This window comes from Centropristis striata, chromosome 3, assembly GCF_030273125.1.
Source record: "Centropristis striata isolate RG_2023a ecotype Rhode Island chromosome 3, C.striata_1.0, whole genome shotgun sequence".
NCBI lineage: Eukaryota > Metazoa > Chordata > Actinopteri > Perciformes > Serranidae > Centropristis > Centropristis striata.
In genome coordinates, this window is record NC_081519.1 from 33,383,647 (window position 1) to 33,397,285 (window position 13,639).

At 40.0% G+C, this 13,639-nt stretch overlaps 1 protein-coding gene across 1 annotated transcript in view; it reads right to left on the reverse strand.

The window, feature by feature from the left end:
• LOC131966009 (dedicator of cytokinesis protein 3-like) overlaps positions 1 to 12,752 on the reverse strand; it is a 223,979-nt gene extending 211,227 nt beyond the window's left edge. Inside the window, exons 1-2 of the mRNA XM_059328541.1 lie at positions 12,629 to 12,752; positions 10,054 to 10,164 (exon numbers count right to left, since the gene is read on the reverse strand). Of these exons, the coding sequence (XP_059184524.1) occupies positions 10,054 to 10,090 (37 nt within the window). The 5' untranslated portion in view covers positions 10,091 to 10,164; positions 12,629 to 12,752. The remainder of the gene's footprint in view (positions 1 to 10,053; positions 10,165 to 12,628) is intronic.
• Between the last annotated feature and the right edge of the window lie 887 nt (positions 12,753 to 13,639).

A 13,639-nucleotide genomic window follows, 5' to 3' on the forward strand; every position in this document is an offset into this window, starting at 1 on the left:
CCAGATCTGTCAGACTGCCAGGCAACAAGAAGCTTCACCAGCCAAAAACAATGTGTTTTTCATGCCAAGAATAATGTCAAATATCCATTTGAGTTTTTCATCTATTCATTCTGCAGCAGCACGCCACAGTAAGTGTCTGTGGTTAGTTCACATGTGTGTAATTAGCATTTGAGTGTTATCTGATCTGATAAAAATCAGTTTAACAACATTACATTTCCCTAAAACTGCCTGTCGGACAAGGATTCAGTGCTGGGCTTCGATTGAGAAGATCCTGGTTGTCATTGGTATAGCAGTTAAAACCAACATGATGACAGATTCAGTGTTTTCTTTTGTCATTCTTTCGTTTTGACATTTTTGGAAGTAATATAGGTGGATCTAATGCACCCTGATGTGAAGATTGGTTCACTAAGATCTATCTATAAAGCAAGAAGCGTCTGTGTGTGTGTGTGTGTGTCTAGGGTATACCTCTCTGACCGTTAGTCAGACTGACCTCAGATTTCGTATGTGGCTTGTGCATGGCACGAAGGTGTGCATCCTCTATTTTGAAGATTTTTGAATTCATTTTTCAAAATATCATTACTTACGTAGGACGTGTTGCTGCATTGCACTGTTTCTGATCAGACGCATTTTCGGGGAGCTCCGCCCCATTGTGTGATAGGCCTACACCTGGTCAGTAACACAATTCACTCTGGATTTCCACGCCTGACTCATCTCATCTGTAAGTCTATTTAGCTTTATTCACTTCTTATGTTGCATTACTATGTGATTCAGGGATGACATTCATGTTGCTTAGAGTAATGACCATACTCATTTGATATGAGATACTTACTTGCAATATAGTACATCAGCTAATTGGGTTCATGTTAATGTACTTTTAGATTAGCATGCTAAGCAGAGATTTAAGCCCTTTCTTCTGCATCAGTTTGACCCATTGAAAACAGTAAAAACAAAACTTTATTAACTAAGCATAATAATAACGGGCACTGCACTAGTTACATTAATGTCAAGGACAATTTGTTATTTTTTACAGGTACATTTTGAGCTCCAGATAATAAAAAAGAAACGGTTGATTCATAGTTCTTTCTTTCAAACAAGTTGAATATGTGGGAAAGTATCTGAAAACGTTCAATATCTAAATAAATGTTTTACATTTGGCAACAAAGTTTGCTGTGTGCAGGCCAAAGTCCCTAAGTGAGAAACTGCTCAAGATGATTTGTTAATATTAGGCGATATGTGTAAATAATGTTCAGCTTCCATGGAGAAAAGCAATGAAGTGCATCACTGACGCTGCCCCTAAGCTCCAGCTGAAGTCCTGTTGCTCTGAACATGATCCATCTCAGAGGTTTGTGTCTTTGGTTTTTCCTTCCCCACTTGCCTGCTGCTCATTATGCAGGATAAATTTACAGCAGGGCTGCCTGGGGGTTCATTTCAGCTGCGGATCTGATGCACGACTCAATGTTGGCGGCACTCCGTCACTGAGTGAGCATGTAGTGCAGCATGGAGCGGCTTGTTGCTGCTCGTGATGAACTTCCCGCCTACATTTGAAAACCCCACGACCTCTCCATCGTGACTGCCTGTCAGCTGCACCGGAGGAGAAAGAAAACAAAGAGTGGAGGCGAGGATGGAGCAATCTGAAGCTCTGCTTGGCTGGGTGTGTTTCAGCACCACGGACAGCAGCCAGCAGCTCAGACTCCATCCTACTTTTAATCTTCAGCATCCTCACATCGCGTGCTCACAAATACAACTTGAGGGACTGATGGAAAAATGCAACATTTCTCTTTCACTGCTGTGTTTTTGTGTGTACAGTTTATTTTCACGGTGAAACATAAGTGAAAATTTAGCTGCATGAATAATTCATGTTAAAGTCTGTTGTTTGCGTGTGGTCCGGGCATGTTTGCACACATGTGCAGTGGCTGCAGCTCCTCCTGCACTGCTCGCTGAAACTCACAGAGAATAAAACATGAAGTGGCTCAGTCAGCCATGGGTAACCTGAGCGTTCACCGTAGCGCCTAATTATAGCTTGTGAAAGTGCCAGGATGCTCTCAAAGGCTTTTTTGAACCCTACTTGGATATTAATTCCCCTTTTTTACAATCATAAGATAATTATGTAATAGGACATTTCCCCAACGTGACGCCCCGCTTGCCCCCATAAACACCAACTAATGAACTGCTTGTGTGCAGAAACAGGAAATATTGACTCATCGGTACACCTTTTATGAAAGCGTAAATAAACAGAGTCAAGGCTAATGATTGGTGTGGAACTAGTGCACAAGGCTGGAGCAGAGAGCAGAGAGCAGAGATCTCAAGTGCAGTTTAGCTGGTAGCAATTATTTGGTGAGAAGCAGAAGCTGGAGATGTTTATTCAAATGCAGCGCTGCTTTCACACTGAGTGTTACTCGTACACACATGAGAGCTGGGTGTGTGAGTGTGTGTTGGAGACTGTGGTGATGACTTCACTCTCTGTTCAGCAGAGTAATCCTCAGCTGGAAACACAACATCACATCACCAGCTCAGCTTCTCTCTCACTCTGTTTACTACATCTCCTTCTTCCTGCTGCTTCTTTCCTTTCCCATACGGTCCCTTACTCGTCACGCTGCACCGCTTCTCCATTAACCTGAGTTGATTCTAATGCAACAACACATTAACATTACACTGTGTTGTGGCATACTATAACTGTCAGCAGTTTCCGCTGCACAACAGCGACCTGGTTAGGTTCCAGCGTCTGGGGAATCATGTTGGATTTCTTCCAAATTAGATGTTTTTTCCTCTGAGAATAGCTCTTATTTTACAGAAGCTGTATGATTAAAGCTATAAATCTGGGTCAGCAAACACTCTCAGGAATGCTAAGTTGTTAAATGCCTCACTGTGATTGTTGTACATGTGCAAAGCTCCAATCCACACAGCTTACAGCGAGAGAGCAGGTAGGGCTTCTGGTTCTATTCAACCACACAAATGACACAAACTGCTGACTGTAGGGTGATTAGAGTTTAATTTATAAACAGCTCCTCACAGAAAAAATCCTAATCATGAAGAACAACCACTTCTGATGATCCAGATTAAGGAGTTGGTGTCACAGACCCTCTAAGCTGTTTAACCTACCTAGAAGTTCAGGAGATGAAGTGGAGGTCATGGATCAAAATAAATAAATGATTTGTCGGCACATATCCTCCCAAGCCATCTGTCTTTCCACAGAAATTTGTCGAGCAAAATTCAATCAAGCAGGATATCGTGCAGGAAGTTGCAATAACGCTGCAAAGTTCAGCTATTTTTTATGTTTCATGGTTATTTTCAGAGCAGTCATTTGACCTCTGATGTCATGCTATCTCAATGAAAATCAGCTCTTCAGATCAGTCTCTTTACATACATGGCTGCCGTCCATTTCAGAACTGAGAATTTTCTGATTGATTGAATTTAATTTTGTGGAAACAAAATGCAGTTAAACAGTTAAATCGCAATATATTGTATCGCAATACTCTCCATATCGCAAAATGCTTAAAATCACAATAGAATCATATTGTGACTCAAGTATTGGGATAAAATCGTATCGTGGTGCCTCTGGTGATTCACACCTCTAACATCTGACCATCTAGGGAAAAAAAGTGGAGACAGAGCTTCAGGAGTTTGGTTCAATGCAGCAACTTTTAACTGATCTGTCATGTCAGCTAGTGTTGGTGATGTTTCATGCAGAAACAGCTCATCAGTCAAACGTTCATAATCTCAGAAGTTATTGGGTAAATGCATCTCCATTTCCCATGTGTATCAACATCAAAACCACCTAAAGAGAGTGAAAAAACTTGTTTCTGCAGTTCAATCAAATTGTGCCGCTTCCATTCAGCTTTTCTAAGCACTACTTTGAAGATTTCATAAAAATAAGTAAACGGAAACAAGGCAAGGCCATTCAGCCAAAAATGATGTAAATTTTCTGTTCACAATGGCTTTCTTAAAAACCAGTATGGATTCTTTGGATTGTTGGATGTGTTTACTGCATGATCACACTTTCCCTTTATTGAATTGAACCATTTTCCCCAATTGACTTTAGTCAATCAATGTAACTTTACATTGATGTTACCAGACCATTGCTGAATAAATGTTAACAAAAGAAAAGAAGGGCTTAGTTTTAGGGTTGAGAAGATTTGGAAGAGTCACAACTTCAGTGCAAAAGTAAAAGAAAAACAAATCACAGCTTGCATTATTCACTTTAGCTCTTTGGCTTTTGAGAGATTGAATACAAAAATCCCAATAAATCTCAACTGTGTTCATATCTCTGACAAACTACCACAGAAATGGCTAAAATTGAAGCAGCTGAGTAAAGAAACAAGAGTACAGATTCATACATTAAGGAAAGAAGGACACACAAAGTCTAAGCAATAAAAACCCAAAGACCTGATAATTATAGTTAAAATTTGTTCTAATAAGTGACTTTTTTATATAATAATCCCGTTTATTTTGTTGCAAAGTATAGCAATGAAACTATGATCTTTTTTTGTACAAATTTGATCTTGCTTCCAAACTTTTGGCTTTTAGTGTACATTCAGTTAGAAATTAAGTTTAAAACATTCACATTATCATGTGAAAGATACCAAGTATAGATATTTCCACAATAAAGTAAAGTCATATTATTTGTGTGTCGACTCTTGAAACAAATCTTCAGCCCCCCATGACTCCCACTCAGGATCGGTCCAGCTGAATAAAAAGTGTACAGCTGTACAGAGAGGCTCCCTGCCTCAGAGCTGAGCTGGCTGATATATTTTAATGGCTGTAATTTCATTTTAATTGCTACATTACAGTGCAGAGTCCAAACAGTGCAGTCTGAATAGTATCTGTGAGACTTGTTTAAGCTTTCCACGGGGCAGCAGGGGGGAGAGGGAGAGAGAGAGAGAGAGAGAGAGAGAGAAGGATTGCCTGTTTCCTACGTCACCGAGGGAGATGAGAGGAATACTGTACAACACAACACACACAGATCTAAAAACAGACTAAATTAGCAAAGAGAATCGGTGTGATGTGTGCTTGTTAACTCGCTGCTTTGAGATGTGATTAAAAGGCCAAGCTAGCACCCCGAGGAAAAGATGCAGAGAGGGAGTGACGGGGCGGGAGCAAACGCAATCAACTTGATTTGCTGTCAGTTTCCATAGGCGATATGGATATTTCAGCATCAAGAATTATCCTCGCCTTAATCGCTTGCCAGCAGTAGCAACATGGGACATCCAAGAGAGGATATAACTCCTCAGAGATGCAGCTTCTAGTATGTAAAGCTTCAGGCAGAAACACAAGAAGAAGTCTCTAAGGAAAAACACACGGGATCACACATGTAAGCCAGGTTTTAGTTTAGAGCCTAATATTTGCAAGAGATGTTGAGATTCCCCTGAGAGTCAGGAGGAACAAAATGTAAAAAAAAAAAAAGGTCATTAAAATGTGTTTAAAGATGTCTGGCAGGTCACTCCGTCATCAAGAGGAAACACACAGCCCCTCTCCTGCTGGATCTCTCCAAATGCAAAAAAGCAACAGTGACAGATGAGCACGAGCACCGGCAGCATGATGAAAAGCCGGTTCAGGATAAATAGGTCAGAGGGAAAAAATGAGAGGAATAAAAACAAGAGTCAAAGAAAAGAAAAGGTGCAAAGCTCGACATAAGAAGGAAATCCTTCACTCATCTGTCACTTCCACTGTGACCCAGTTGTATCACTACTGTGTGTGTGTGTGTGTGTGTGTGTGTGTGTGTGTGTGTGTGTGTGTGTGTGTGTTCGTGTGTGTGTGTGTGTGTATGTATGTGTGTGTGAGAGAGAGAGATGTAGTGTGACATGTGTGTCTCATGAATAGCATGGTCAGAGTTGTCCTGACTACTGGTGTGTGTGTGTGTGTGTGTGTGTGTGTGTGTGTGTGAGAGAGAGAGAGAGAGAGATGTAGTGTGACATGTGTGTCTCATGAATAGCAGGGTCAGAGTTGTCCTGACTACTGGTGTGTGTGTGTGTGTGTGTGTGTGTGTGTGTGTGTGTGTGTGTGTGTGTCAGTGATCTGACCAACATCTTAACAGGAGTCAAACCTGCAGCAGAGCCTGTTGTTTTCACTCCCACCAGTTTGTCTGTTTGAATATCTTAAAATCAGTTTGGAGTTGTGTTTGTTTGGAGGGCAGCTTGGGTCCACTTGTACTTTTAAATGTCAATTTACAAGCTTGCATAACATATTTAAATGAAAAAGAGTTACTGTGCCTTTAGCAGGTGCGTGTGTGTCCGTGTGTCTGTCTCTGTGCCCGTCTGCCCGTCTGTGTGTGTTCTGTGTTATCTGTGAGTGTGAGAACTGAGTGCTGTGCTGTGCTGTGCAGCCCTGGGGGAGGTGAAGCTGCATTCAGGAACCTCTATGGGTGCCACAAAGCTGCATTCATCCAACTGAATAGCTGTTTTCTACAACCAGGCACTAGTCATCCCAACTCCATTGGAAGGCCTCTATGAGTTACCACTCTCGCCGCCTTGGTATGCACAGCCTCACCCAGCAGAAACACAAACGGCTGGATTAACCACAGACACTAAACACACTTACAGGAAAACACTGAGCTCGTCACTTTCAAACAATCCACTTGTCACTTTTTTATTAACAGATCCTGTTCTCTTTGTGCACCTGTTCAGTCATTACTTGACTTTCACTGGCGGAGGATAATTCACTGTCACTGTGAAGTACAGCAGTGATTTGCATATGACATGCTGTGGGATGGATTGCTGAGAATAACATTAAGTCTCAGACAGCCACAGACTGTATGGATGAACTTACTGCTTCCACTCACAGAAAAATAACTTCACAGATATATTGTGAGCGTGTGGGCGTCGCTATGATTGCAGCTTTGCTCCTTATGGAGATATTATTATATGGCTGCGAGCTCCAACCAGAACAAAATGTTTCAGAGTGGATTTTCATGTTGAGTGTTACAAATCACCATCATGATCTTGTGGCTGGTTTCAGACCAGATCTGATGGTGTGGCTCAATCGCTTGACCGAGGGTAGAGTGTTTAGGCCACATGGTATGCCCCCCCCAAAAAGGTGGAGAAGTTGAAACATACTCAACATTTGTGCAAACTAGAAAAAAAGCAGAATAGAGCACAGTTCTTGTGCTGCAGAAGTTGCTTCTGAAACCTCTAAACAGTAGTGATTTTAAAAGGTGACAAAGACGAAAACTAAGGACATTTTCACTATAATATAGTTAGTTTTAGTTAGTTTTTGTAACCACACAATACAGTTTGTTAGTTATCGTTTTGTTTTTTTTAAAACTCTTGTTTTTATTTCTATTTCAGTTAAAGAAAAAAAAAATTAAATTCTAGTTTTCGTTATTTCGTTCGTTTTCGTTAACTAAAATAACCTTGCTTCATAAGTCCATGGTTAAAGTCAACAACATGAGACACAAATGGGCAATTAAAGCGACACTCCTCCACAACCGCCACACAACCCTGTGGCCACTCACTGCACAGCCTGATCTCGTGTGAACGCAGCCTAACTGTTCAGCATCAGACGGTCTACAGAGGGCTGTATTTCTACAGTTGCCTTCCAGATTATTATGTTGTTGTCCTTGTATCATGTGTGCCAGCGTGCACTGTGAAACCTTGTAAACCGAGAGGCAATTCCCATTTTAGTGTTAGAAGACTGCAAGCAGAGTAAATCAAGACGCCTCAGCAGGCGGCCACAGCTGGAGCCGACTGAAGGTACCAAGCAGCAGCAGAAAACAACAACACGGCCTCTCATTCAAATTCAGGTAATGTCTCTTTCCAATTAACAGAGTGCCGGAGTCATGATTCCCTACATCGACTTCCTGTCAGCGGGGTCCCTGCTCCCTCCCTCTGCACACACTGGTGTTGAGTTTTGCCTGATCGGTCACTGTGAAAGGCTCGGCAGCTGTCAGTCGATACGGCTGGCTGTCAGGAGGAGCTCTGGCACCGCATTCTAAATCCTAATGCTAATTTTGTTGTAAATTCGGATTGTTTTGTCACTGATCTCAGGGGCACATTGATCACAAACTGTCTAATAGTTTGCCAGAGACTTCATTAAAAACTCAGAAACTGTCACAAACAGCTGCCGAGACTGGACGACATCATGAAACGATCTTCTCACTGTTTGAACTCAATTAAGGAGCCTAGAACTTATTGGCAGTGGAAGAAAGTCACAGAGTTACGACTGAGGTTTGGAGAACTGGATTCCCCAACAGCTCACACATACGTACATTAAGATTATAATATTGCCTTTTGATTGACAATATCAGGGATATAATATAAATTTGTTAATAAGGTTGCAGTTTACAGTGGTGTTGATCTGGATCTTTCTTTTATTGCAATATTAAGACCTATTACAACAAATATTTTTTTTGGTGATATATTGTCCAAACAAACATTATTGTCATTTTGAGCCCAATTCTACCCACTGATATAATAATATAATAAGATTACAATGCAAGTAAACCCTTTCAAAGAGCAATGAACTTTCTGAATGAATTCTTAAGAATTTTATATATGGGAAAAAAAGATATCCTAAATGTTTTATAAATAAAACCAGAGAGAGGAGATGATGTTGTATTCTTGCTCGCTGTGAAAACATGCTCAGGTGCTGCACCAGGTCTTATAACAGTTTGTCAAACATCATGTTGGATAAAGTGTTGCTGTATGTAAACATACAGTTATCCTGCTAATGGCCATATCTCATACCATGAATCCAGATTGTATTTATCCTGATAGGACTAGCAATATTTGTAATGTTTTGCCCAACAGCTCTCCTAACACCTCTTTGAAACTGGCCATTGTGAGCTCTGTAAAGGTAAAATGTGTGTCAAAGCTGTTGCACTGGATTACATTAGACTGGGCACTTTATAATGTGGTCAGGGTCTGAATACTTGGGCTGTAGCACCTGGATATTGAGTTTATAATCCGCGGGTCGGGTGTCAGATGTTAATGATCCATATTAAATACAGTCTCCTCATCACTTTCATTATAAAATTCAGTGTCAGTCACATTTAATTAGTCCCAGCAGTCCCTGACATCATCATGTATCTGACAATAACAATGGCCCCATTGGAGAGCACTGGAATCAGCAGATAATCTGAGATATGTGCACAAGAAGAGTATTTGGATGGTTCTGAGCTTCATTAACAAAATCACAAAGCAATCTAGAGATAACCTGCTGCAGGTGCAACAAAGTGGCACTTCAGAAAACTCGGCAGGAGTGCAACGCAGCACGACACAATAAAGGGTAGAAAAGGATAGATAAAGAAGATAGAAAGCAGCCAGCAGAGCTGCAGAATATGAGCGTGCATGTGTAAAATGACTGTGCAGTAAGAGATACTACACTCAGGCAGAGAGGGAGGGACACAGAGAATAATTGAACAGCAGATCATTGGCTAATGGCCCTTAAACCTCCAACTCTCATCTGAAAACACTCACTCTCATTACACTGCAATATAACACTGCTTAATAAATCACTGCTGTCCTGCTGCACTGCACTCTCCATTAACACAAACAGTAAGTACACTGTTCACAACACTGCATCCTCTTCACTCTGCACACAGTTTCTATCTTCACATATTATAAATCCATATTTGCTGCTGCTGCACAGAAATGGACTTTCATCTAAACCCCTTTATAAGGTCTACCATGAGATACCATACCAAGCACTACAGACCATTGCAGATACATGCACAAACATGCAGTCAGATTAGAACAATATAAAATACCATAACAGAAACACCTAAACTCTTATCTCAAAAGGAACATTACAAGGGTTTATGAGCATTTTTTAGACACAGAATAGAAATAAAAACACGTTAAACTCCCCGAGGAGTTCCAAGCATCCCTTAAGAAGTATTACAGAGAAAGACAGTGGGATCTCATCACATTTTACTGCAGAGTAAGAAGCAGCAGCAGAATGAATCTCAAGTACCAAACTGTAATATTAGCAAATATAAATCTGATCTGCTGAAGTGAGCTGCACCCTCCCAGAGTCAGCCAGCTGGATAATCAGGATAATCATCAAAAAAACACACACACAGCCAATAAATCGGCAGAAAAACATCATGGATCCACTCACCCACTCCGATCTTCTCGTCCTCCGTCGGCGTCCACATGATGTCCCGGTCTACAAAGAGCAAAATCCCCAAGAAAGTACTGTAATCACCCGGCGCGTCGCTTCATGGAGATCCTGCGGAGGTTTCACCAGAGCGGGGGAGAGAGAGGAGGAGGACCGGAGAGGAAAAGTTTACTTCAATTGTTCAGGATGATGATGAGAGAGAGGGAGAAATAATAATCACTCTTCAGGTGTCGCAGTTGTTTTAAATGATGAGCAAACGGTTTTCATATCCAGTCAGGTGTGGAGTGACGCATGGCGCAACGTGTGTGTCCATTCCTGCTGAAATCCTCATGCAAAACAGCACCAGGGAAGCTATAAAGATGCTGTGCTCAGAGATAAGACTCTACTGTTTCTACTGCGCTGGATATTAAAGCAGCATGAGGTCGAGGCTGCGAGTCCTGTACCACAACACTGCAAACCCCTAAAGGACTGTGGTGCCTGAATAATACACTGAAGCCGCAGTTTGATGAGTCAGAAAAACTATAAAACTACGAGGATGTCACGAGAGCGCGCACCACTCCGAGTCCATGTCGGAAAATCATCAAATCATATCCTGTGAAGTTTATCCCGCCGCGTCTTGCCTTGCAGGGTCTCCTTCTCCGTCAGTGCAGCATCTCCGAGCCGCTCCGGCTCCCGGTGCTCCGCCTCTTTACATGTACGCACGCATTTCTCCCGCTGTACCGTTTCTGCAGCTGTCAAAGTTGTTGTGAGCAAGATGAGGAGAAAAAATATGAGAGTGCAGTCCGGTCTGTGCTCGGTGTCGGTCTGGAGTGACCGGGAGAGCCGTGCGCAGCCAGCAGCCAGCAGCAGGGAAGCCTACATCAGTTTAAGAGGATCAGGGGAATGAAAAGCCCACAGATAGAGAGAGCTGCACGGCGAGAGGGTGTGCGTGTGTGTGCGTGTGTGTGTGCGCGCGCGCGCGTGTGTGTGTGTGTGCTGCGCCATCGTCAAAGGTTATCTTTGGTGACATGACGCACACATACAGTAAATCCTGAATCCTGTACGAACGAGTGAAACGCAGGAAATTTAAACACACTTTGGGTAGGCCTGCATGTGGTGGACTCTACTTGCACAAAACAGAAACACACACATTTTGTCACTGTGGTTTGTGGATCAGCCTCCCTGAAGACCTGAGGGCATCAGAGACGGCTCATATTTAAAACTTAAGACTTATCTTTTTAATTTGGCTTTTACTTGAACCATTTTTAAAGATTTTTATGCTCGTGCATCTTAGTGTTACAACATCTTCTCTTTTATTTATTTATTTGCTTTTATTTATTAGTCTATTTTATATTTTTTTTATCATGCTCTAGTTTTTAATTATTTATTTATTGTTTTCATCTTTTTTATTTAGCTTCTTTTTTTTTTTTTACTTTTTATTGTTATTTACTTTTGTTTTTTATTTTATTTTATCTTACCTTACTTAATTTTTATTTATTTTATCCAATTAATTTCTAACCTGCCTCCAGTGTTTCCTCATTACTTGACGTTGAGATGGAGCTTCTTCAGTTTGTGCTTTGTTTTTTAATGGGATGGGCTGGTGTTTGCTGGTTTCAATGTTAGATTATTATTATTATTATTATTATTATTTCCTTTTTTATGTGAAGTACTTTGTGTTACATTTCTATTGTATGAAAAGTGCTATACAAATAAAGTCTGATTAATTGATTGACATAATATACAAAGACACACCCACCCTGACATGACTAATGAAGCCATCATCTCTCCACAACATGACACCACAGTAGAATTATTGTGATTTAACCCTTTGATGCACAACAAATACCTTCTAATCCACAACATGGGTCAAAAATGACCCGCATTAATTTCCCATGTTATTTCATGCTGGCTGTGTGTTTGAATATCTTCTTTTATTATTACAACAGATCATTATATCCATTTTTCCTTTCATACTTCATGAAGAAAAATATTTTTTGTATTATTACATCAAGTTTACACAGATGGGTCAAAAATGACCTTGTGCATTAGAAGCGTAGTGATACAAAAAGGGTTTTTATTCAAAAGGTAAGAAATGAAAACAAAAAATGAGGACGTACACTGCAAAAAAAGAAAAGTTGGGTGAACTCAAAATTTCAGGACAACAAACTTCGATAAAATTTTAAGTTGGACAAATAAACTATTTAAAATTTTGTTTTTGAGTTTGCTCAACTCAACTGTAAGTTGTACTAATTTATAATTTTACATTGTAATAACTTTTAATCCTTACTTCTGCAATGTGCTGAATTGGCACGATTGTAACGCTGCTATGAAATGTCGGCTAATGTTGACCACAATTTTGAGTTAGCTTTGATAAGCTAATAGCTACTCTTGTAGCTGTAACAAGCAGCGCGGCTAGCATCAGTTAGCCGTTAGCATCAGTTAGCCGTTAGCTTTCGCTAATGACTGAAAACCTGTTTGTGTTTTAATTTTGAAAATGTGTAGGTTGCCTTCTCCAACAAAAGACGTACAACACTTCACAGCACAGCTCAGAATAAAATTCCCGTATCATTTTAATTAATTTAATAGGCTTGCTTACCTGTGTGGACTCAAGCTCAGGTAGCACAGTCACAAAGAGACTTCAAGTGCATTGCCAACTCGGAAAGTTGGCTTTCCCGCATTTCACAACAAAGAAATAAGAGTTAGCAGAACTATTGTCCCTTGTTGTGAACCCCAACTTAAAGATATAAGTAACAACAACTCACCAACATGTTTTTGATCAGACAACTGGCTTGCTTTGTTGTGCTAACTTACATTATTGCACTAAATATCAATAATTTATATTTCCAAGTTTTACCAACTTAAATCACTGTTTCAGGCCAAAAATACAAGTTGGCTTTTTTGCAGTGTTTGATGATCAAAAACAAGTTAATTGAGGAAAACCTGGAATACTGAATGATAAAATTAATTAATTTATAAGATAAACAATATAAAAACTTAGTCGGGTCACTTTAGACCCATGTTGTGCATCAAAGGGTTGAAGTGGCCTACAGAGAGAAAAGCATAATGATAAATATGTATTGTGTGTATTGCACCACCGTGTGTTCATTCCCGGCCAACACACTATTTCACATGTATTTATGACCAGTGGAGCTGCACTCTGAACTGACTGGTTCATGAAGGTATTTGGAGCCGTTTTCTTTAATTTTCCTTCATGTTATGGTACGTTTTTATCACCTCGGATTTTTGTTTTACTTTATAATTATTTGTCTTCTCATTCTGGTCTTCACTTGTTCTGTAACCACTGTAGTGCACAATAAAAAATAATAAATACATTCAATAAATAAAAGAAGAATTGCATAAAATCGTGCAAAAGAAAAATATATAAATCCATGAATTGAATAAAATGGTGCACAAAAATAGATATATAAAAAAAATCATGCACAAGAAATAAATTGATTATATAAAATCATGAACAATAAATTAATAAATAATTAAATATAATTGTGCACAAGAAAAATATATAAATCCATTAATAAAAATAAAATGGTGCACAAAATAGATATATTTTAAAAATTGTGCATAAGAAATAAATACATAAATTGAATTA